Source organism: Nansenia antarctica, assembly GCF_963989245.1.
Source record: "Nansenia antarctica genome assembly, chromosome: 1".
Taxonomy (NCBI): Eukaryota; Metazoa; Chordata; class Actinopteri; order Argentiniformes; family Microstomatidae; genus Nansenia; species Nansenia antarctica.
The window spans coordinates 64,567,564-64,575,619 of NC_137674.1; the positions used below are offsets into that span (position 1 = coordinate 64,567,564).

At 43.4% G+C, this 8,056-nt stretch overlaps 1 protein-coding gene across 1 annotated transcript in view; it reads left to right on the forward strand.

The window, feature by feature from the left end:
- mthfd1l (methylenetetrahydrofolate dehydrogenase (NADP+ dependent) 1 like) overlaps positions 1–7,052 on the forward strand; it is a gene marked incomplete at both ends in the record, with an annotated part of 54,921 nt that extends 47,869 nt beyond the window's left edge. Inside the window, one exon of the mRNA XM_080524972.1 lies at positions 6,963–7,052. Within this exon, the coding sequence (XP_080381098.1) occupies positions 6,963–7,052 (90 nt within the window). The remainder of the gene's footprint in view (positions 1–6,962) is intronic.
- Between the last annotated feature and the right edge of the window lie 1,004 nt (positions 7,053–8,056).

Sequence of the window (8,056 nt, forward strand, 5' to 3'; positions counted from 1 at the left end):
GCGGAGCGTCTGTGTTCTAACACGTTCTCCAGGCCTAGAGGGGATCCGGAGGAGAACACCGCACCTATTGTCACATTGTCAAGGTCTCCTCTGTAGTGAAAATATCACCGCTCATCTGTTATCAGACTTAGCTGAGGTGCTGGAGCTGAAGAGGATCAAATGGAGTGAAAAAAATAGCATCCGCACACTCAAATCTGGTGCAAAGATAATTCATTTATTGCAAGCTTTCGATCATAGACCTTCTTCAGGCATGCCTGAAGACATTATGACATTGTACTCTTATTATGACGTCATTGGTCCAGTGGGTGATTTTGCCCCTGACAACACATACCCATTAGTTTAAGTGTTCTGGTTGAAATGATGTCATTGCCCCCATTAGGTTAGTCTTTCAGTGGTGATGTCACAACCGTGTGAACCATTTATGAACAGCGTATTTAGGCCTAGTCAATGTGATGTCATCCTTATGAGAGAGAGAAAGAGTAGGATATTGAGGAAGTATGTCATAGACAGGTTTCACAATTTGAATATAGCAATTTGATCAACTCAGCATAGGCAAAATAAAATGTAAAATATGTTTTTTTAGGGCATTTCTGCTTTATTGGGATAGACTAGAGACTGTAGAGATTGACAGGAAGGATGGGTGAGATAGCCGGGTGGGGGGGGGGGTGACATGCAGGATATGTCGATGACTGGAATCGAACCAGGGACCTTGCGATGATACGGTCTTCGCCTTAGTGTGCTATGCCACTGACGAGCCGCAAGGCAATATTTGTTACCAAAACCTAGCTGTTATTAGTCATTGTTAGGCTTATCCCAGCTAGCGTAGCTTCTGACCATTTAGCTTCTCCTCTATTATTAGCTAGGCCTGGTTAGCCGGGCTCCTGGCTTAGGCCGTTATTTTATTGACAAAGTGCAGTTTCCTCTGACAGGAAATTGGCTGGTCGCTTCCCTCGTCTCTCAGATGCTCATTTACACTAATGGGCTCGTAAACTGCCCTTGGGTCAAAGGGAGGGAGTTATGCAAAGAAATGACACAGACACACACACACACACACACACACACAGAGGGAGAGAGATCGAGAGATCTATGTGAGAACAATCTAGTGAAATAGCCAAGACTCCTCACAAGTGTGACGCAAATATAGATGTATTAGGTTTATGTAACAGGCTAAGTAAGCCTCTCCCTAGAGAAGATGCAAGTTTAAATGGTTTTCTCCTCGCGTCGACTTTCTTGCGACAAAACCCCTGTAATACTCTGTATGGGCGTTTTCGGATCCGAGCAGGTCCAGTGGCCCATACTCATGACCATCTCTTCACAAGGCCTCCAATTTTCCATGTCCCAAATTTCATTAGGGATAATTCCCCCTACCTTGCCTTGCAATACCATTTTAGCAGTCAGTTGATTTTAATTTACTCTATCGTCAGATGTCACCCCACTCTTCTCTCTGTTAACTGTTGATCCTCTACAAGGTTACTCCTCCTCTGAGGACAGATTGGGACGTTTAGGGGTTACGCACACGCACACACACGCTCACGCTGGGTGATGACATATCCAAATGCTGTTTTTCTAACAAGTTGGTTCATGTGTTTAGGGGCCCCAGTAAATCGCAAACGTCTGTTACTGGATCTTAAGTGTCTGAGGTTACGTTAAAATTCCAGGTCAGATTCGCCTGAGGATTCTGACGACACGGTGGCTAGATTCCAATCCAAAAAGCCTGCCGCCTTGCCCCCTGCCAATATTGACTTGCCCCATTCTCCCACACATGATCTGTGTGGATACAGGACAGCACAAATGATGGAAGGTCTTCCCAGCCAACTGGAAGGCTTGAAAGAGTTTCTTCTGTTTGGCATTAACACACTCAGCCTGCGAGGGCAGGATTTTGGTCCGGAATCGACCATTTTTGGAGTAGATTATTTGTTGATTTATGGGCTCAGGTTCAAGTTGTCTCCAGTGGAGACCCTATTCTCCCTCTTCATGTCTTCACCTTGACGCCCCTCTTTTTTTGCACGGCCCAGCTGTAAGGTGAATAAGTCAGTCTTGTTATGTTTGCCAGATTGTACATGGTGACTTTTTTTGCGTGTCTACTCTCGACGATGCTTTGTGTACACATGGAGCACACAGACCCAGTTGTCCTCACAAATCATTGGCCACAAAACGTAATCGCAGTCAATGATGGGGTATCAGCACATTTTGCAATCTTATCTTGACAGCTATCATGCTGACAGACTCCAGTCTTGTCCCTGCCAGTGAGTGAAATGAGTTTGGATTATAGTCATTCAGCATTCAGGCTATGTATACATAGTCTCCAGCTGTAATACTTTTAGCAGGTGGAAAACGTGTTCTGATATGACATCCCACTCCTAAACATTACCATTGAACAGCTGTGTTGTGGCGTGGGCCTGAATATGCGGTGGTTCACCTTCATAGTGAATACTCTACAGTATGACACTTGTTAGGGTTAGTAAACATAGGGTGTTTATAGTTGGCTATTGTGGGTGTCATTTAGAAATGTGAATGTGCACCAAGCAGTGCCCATAATAAGAGACCTTTAATGATTGTTGAAAAATACTTATATATACACATATACAGCCCGTTCCAAATTATTATGCAAATTATATTTTTCTCAGATTTTCCTAAATAGTCGATGCAAATGACAATCAGTATAATTTTCAAGTCATCAACCGTTAGAGTATAATTCAAATTTTATTGAACAAACCTCCCAATGATAACAGTATTTTTTTTTTTTTAATAAAAAACTCAAAATCCACTGTTCCAAATTATTATGCACAACAGAGTTTCAAAACATTTTATAGGTTGTAAAGAACTACAAATGGTAATTTGATGAATTTAGGGTTAGGAGGTCATATTAGGAGGTCATATTTACTGAAATCAAAAGCTATTTCAAACAAAAACATCTTAACAGGTCAAGTTACATGTTAACATAGGACCCCTTCTTTGATATCACCTTCACAATTCTTGCATCCATTGAACTTGTGAGTTTTTGGACAGTTTCTGCTTGAATTTCTTTGCAGGATGCCAGAATAGCCTCCCAGAGCTGCTGTTTTGATGTGAACTGCCTCCCACCCTCATATATATTTTGCTTGAGGATGCTCCAAAGGTTCTCAATAGGGTTGAGGTCAGGGGAAGATGGGGGCCACACCATGAGTTTCTCTCCTTTTATGCCTATAGCAGCCAATGACACAGAGGTATTCTTTGCAGATGCAATATGACCTCCTAATATGACCCCCTAACCCTAAATTCATCAAATTACCATTTTTAGTTCTTTACAACCTATAAAATGTTTTGAAACTCTGTTGTGCATAATAATTTGGAACAGTGGATTTTGAGTTTTTTATAAATAAATAAAAAAACTGTTATCATTGGGAGGTTTGTTCAATAAAATTTGAATTATACTCTAACGGTTGATGACTTGAAAATTATACTGATTGTCATTTGCATCGACTATTTAGGAAAATCTGAGAAAAATATCATTTGCATAATAATTTGGAACGGGCTGTACACATGATATACTTGTGTATCACATGTGGCTTCTAGATTAAACTTAAAAAAGGCTAATATTTAATTGTTTTAAGGTTGATGAGAGATGGCAACTAGCTGCATGATACGGTTAATTGTGGGATGATTCTGAGGACACAACCTCAATGTATGGACTACATTACGCTTGTGTAACCCTCTGGCTCTTTGTAATTAGGTTTAGTCAGTTACCGGTAAGTTAATTTAATGGTAATACGGTTTACTGGCTTTGAGCGCCCAAGAGTTTGTTTAAGCAAATACTCCTCTGTGTGGAAGTAAAAGAGATGTGGCAAAGATGAACGTTTTAGTTAGCCTTGGTCTGATTGTGGTTAGTCCCCTGGTCTGGTTGTGGTTAGTCCCCTGGTCTGATTGTGGTTAGTCCCCTGGTCTGATTGTGATTAGTCCCCTGGTCTGGTTGTGGATAGTCCCCTGGTCTGGTTGTGGTTAGTCCCCTGGTCTGGTTGTGGTTAGCCTTGGTCTGGTTGTGGTTAGCCTTGGTCTGGTTGTGGTTAGTCCCCTGGTCTGATTGTGGTTAGTCCCCTGGTCTGGTTGTGGTTAGCCTTGGTCTGGTTGTGGTTAGTCCCCTGGTCTGGTTGTGGTTAGTCCCCTGGTCTGGTTGTGGTTAGCCTTGGTCTGGTTGTGGTTAGTCCCCTGGTCTGATTGTGGTTAGTCCCCTGGTCTGATTGTGGTTAGTCTCCTGGTCTGATTGTGGTTAGTCCCCTGGTCTGGTTGTGGTTAGTCTCCTGGTCTGATTGTGGTTAGTCCCCTGGTCTGATTGTGGTTAGTCCCCTGGTCTGATTGTGGTTAGTCTCCTGGTCTGATTGTGGTTAGTCCCCTGGTCTGGTTGTGGTTAGTCCCCTGGTCTGGTTGTGGTTAGCCTTGGTCTGATTGTGGTTAGTCCCCTGGTCTGGTTGTGGTTAGCCTTGGTCTGATTGTGGTTAGTCTCCTGGTCTGATTGTGGTTAGCCTTGGTCTGATTGTGGTTAGTCTTGGTCTGATTTAGAAGCCATGAAACTAGGCTCCACTATTTTCCTTCTGGTCTTGTCTTTTGGTATCATTGAGTTGGGCCATCATTTAGTATCAATGGTGGGAGAAAAAAAAAGAGACGTCCTGCCCGCAAAATAAGGAAGAAAATGTACGTTTTTAAAGGAAGTGTTCTATTGGGTGATGAAACCACGCCTTAACTGTCATGAGAGATTCCCAAGGACTCTACAGTGGAATCTGAATCTGAAGACGTTTTCTCTATGTCCTCCCCTCTGATAACCTCACTTAATCACTGTACAGTTGACTGTGTGACCCTATGGCAGGGGTGCCCACACTTTTTTGAACCAAGATCTACTTTTCAAGTAGCCAGTCTGCCAAGATCTACCAGTCTAGTTTCAACATCGCAAACGTACACGCACGTACTACAAACACACACACACACACACACACACACACACACACACACACACACACACACACACACACACACAGTTCCCAGCCTGCATAGTAAACTCACAATACACTTTCTCTCTCTCTGTCACACAGCCACACAGGAGAAGACCATCACAAACCCTCCCTCTTTGCTATTCTCACACACACACACACACACACACACACACACACACACACACACACACACAGACACACACACACACACACACACACACACACACACATTCACACACACACATTTGCCAGTCTGCATAGGGAGCCATAGCACAAACCCTCCCTCTCTCTCTCTACCCCCCCCCCCCTCTCTCTCTCTCTCTCTCACTCTCTCTCTCTCTCTCTCTCTCTCTCTCTCTCTCTCTCTCTCTCTTACACACACACACACACACACACACACCTCAATTTCTCTCACTCACACACTGACAGCCAGTCTGCAGTACCATAGCCAACTACTGATCCAACAAACAGAAAAGTAAACCAGATACAAAACAGGTAATTCCCTAGTTTGAAAGGAGGAAATAAATTTCTCTACCTTAGTGGGAGACCTGGCACTGGGAGGAGGCAGCTAGTTTCTAGTAGTCAGGGCTGTAGGAGCTGGTTGCAAGGTGTAGGCAGGCTTGCAAGGTGTTATCAGCCACTGTGGATCTGTCATCGAAAAGGCAATCTGCAGCCTTGAGAAACGCTTTTTTCACAATTTCGCCGTCTTTGAATGACTTCTTGTGTTTAACAAGAACGTGACTGACGCGATAAGAAGCTATCGTTACAGCCGTACGTTTTCGCTCTTTTGCCACATTTCCCTTCTTCGAAACAGCCATCATAGAAACAGCCATCATAGAAACAGCCATCATAGAAACAGCCATCATAGATCTGCAGATCAGACAGACGCACTTCCAATATCACATCGTGTAAAAAAAGTCCTCCTCCCATTCTGGATGGAAGTTGTACGTTATTGGTTTCTTACTTGATCCAGCTTCCCCACTCATTTGTATACCCTTCCTTTAGTACTAAATAGTAAATAGTAGACATTGGAAGGCTAACTAGTTAATTAGTCTCGCCGGTATTTTGTAGTTGGCGCTGTTGACTGCGCATGCGTGGTGAACTGTGTGTTAGGTGAAACGATCAGATCTCAGACTGGCTTACCTGTACGTCAATCAAGTGGCAAAAGCCATAGTGAGGATGCATGATAGGCGAACTATGGTAAAGGGCTGTGTCAGAATGGAGAAGTGTTGATCCCGTGGGCTTAAAGGGCTCTGCACACAGCGTGCGATTTCTGTTGCGCGTCAACATTCCATTTTGAAGTTTGAATGGAAGTCTATGAGAACATCGCATTTCAACACACACGGCCCCGATTTTAATCGCACGGCGAAAATTCGATTCCATTCATTTTGAATGGGAAAAAGCACAAATTTGACAGTGCGACAAAACTCGCACGCCGTGTGCTTTGTCCCATTCAAAATGAATGGAATCGAATTTTCGCCGTGCGATTAAAATCGGGGCCGTGTGTGTTGAAATGCGATGTTCTCATAGACTTCCATTCAAACTTCAAAATGGAATGTTGACGCGCAACAGAAATCGCACGCTGTGTGCAGAGCCCTTAAGTCTCAAGACCACATAAATGCGGTTTGAAACATGGGTCTCAACCAGCTCAGTTGATCTAAACATGACAAACCAACCTTTGTTGTTCTATTGTTATCTCCTGTTTGTCTATATTATTATATTTTTATATCTCCTGTCTGTAGGAGATATAACAACATAATTATATCACCTATAGACAATATATATATACAGTATATATATATATATATATGCCAGACTTGGCAGAACAACTTTATAATGTTTATCACTCCAGCTGCCTCTCTGCTACACCGATGGTCATTAGTCATTACTGACCTTGCTCACTGTAGCTAAAGACTGCAATGTCATCTCTCTCTCTCTCTCTCTCTCTCTCTTTCTCTTCCCCTCTCTCTCTCTCCTCTCTCTATCTCTATTTCTCAGATGAGCACCATGCCAGGCCTGCCCACACGACCTTGTTTCTACGACATCGACTTGGACCCCGTCACAGAGGAGATCACTGGACTCTTCTGAGCGTGCTCCAACCTGAGCATCAGCAGGTAACTTCCCTATCCTCACAACCCCATTTAAACCTATTAGTTTAGATATCATGTAGCTGCAGTATTGTCGTATTCATGTTGAGCATCTAAAACCACCTAGTATTTCCTCACAGACATTGATGTTATCATGATTCTGTGTCAATACACATCACTTCTTTTTTTTCTTTCTTTTTTAAAATATGTTTTTAGGGCATTTCTGCTTTATTGGGATAGAGACTGTAATATATATACAGTGGGGGAAATAAGTATTTAGGCAAGACACTGAGACCCAAATTTCTCCCAGTGAGCGGGCCGGCACCTTGCATGGTAGCTTGCCGCCATTGGTGTGTGAATGTGTGTGTGAATGGGTGAATGAGAGGCCGTTGTAAAGCGCTTTGGATAAAGGCGCTATATAAATGCAGTCTATTTACCATTTACCAATGAGCCTATTCAAGTGAAATTTGCACCAGACATTGGTATTAACTCAAACAATCCAGACAAGAAATCTAAACATTAAAGTCCATATGTAAATAAAGTGGAATGAAACAGGAAAAAAGTACATTTGGTCGGTTGCCGAATTGTTCCCGGTTTCACCAGCTCCTGTCACATACAAACACACTCACACACTCATCTCTCTTCTTTTCACCAGCTCCTGTCACATACAAACACACTCACACACTCATCTCTCTTTTTTTCACCAGCTCCTGTCACATACAAACACACTCACACACTCATCTCTCTTCTTTTCACCAGCTCCTGTCACATACAAACACACTCACACACTCATCTCTCTTCTTTTCACCAGCTCCTGTCACATACAAACACACTCACACACTCATCTCTCTTCTTTTCCGCTCCTTCAGGCTCTGTGTCTTCACCTGTGGGGGGCGCGACAGCATGGTGAGGAACCCCACACACCATGGACGGAGCCTCACCCTAACGCCCACCACACTCCCTATTCACACCACACTCCCTATTCACACCACGGACGGAGCCTCA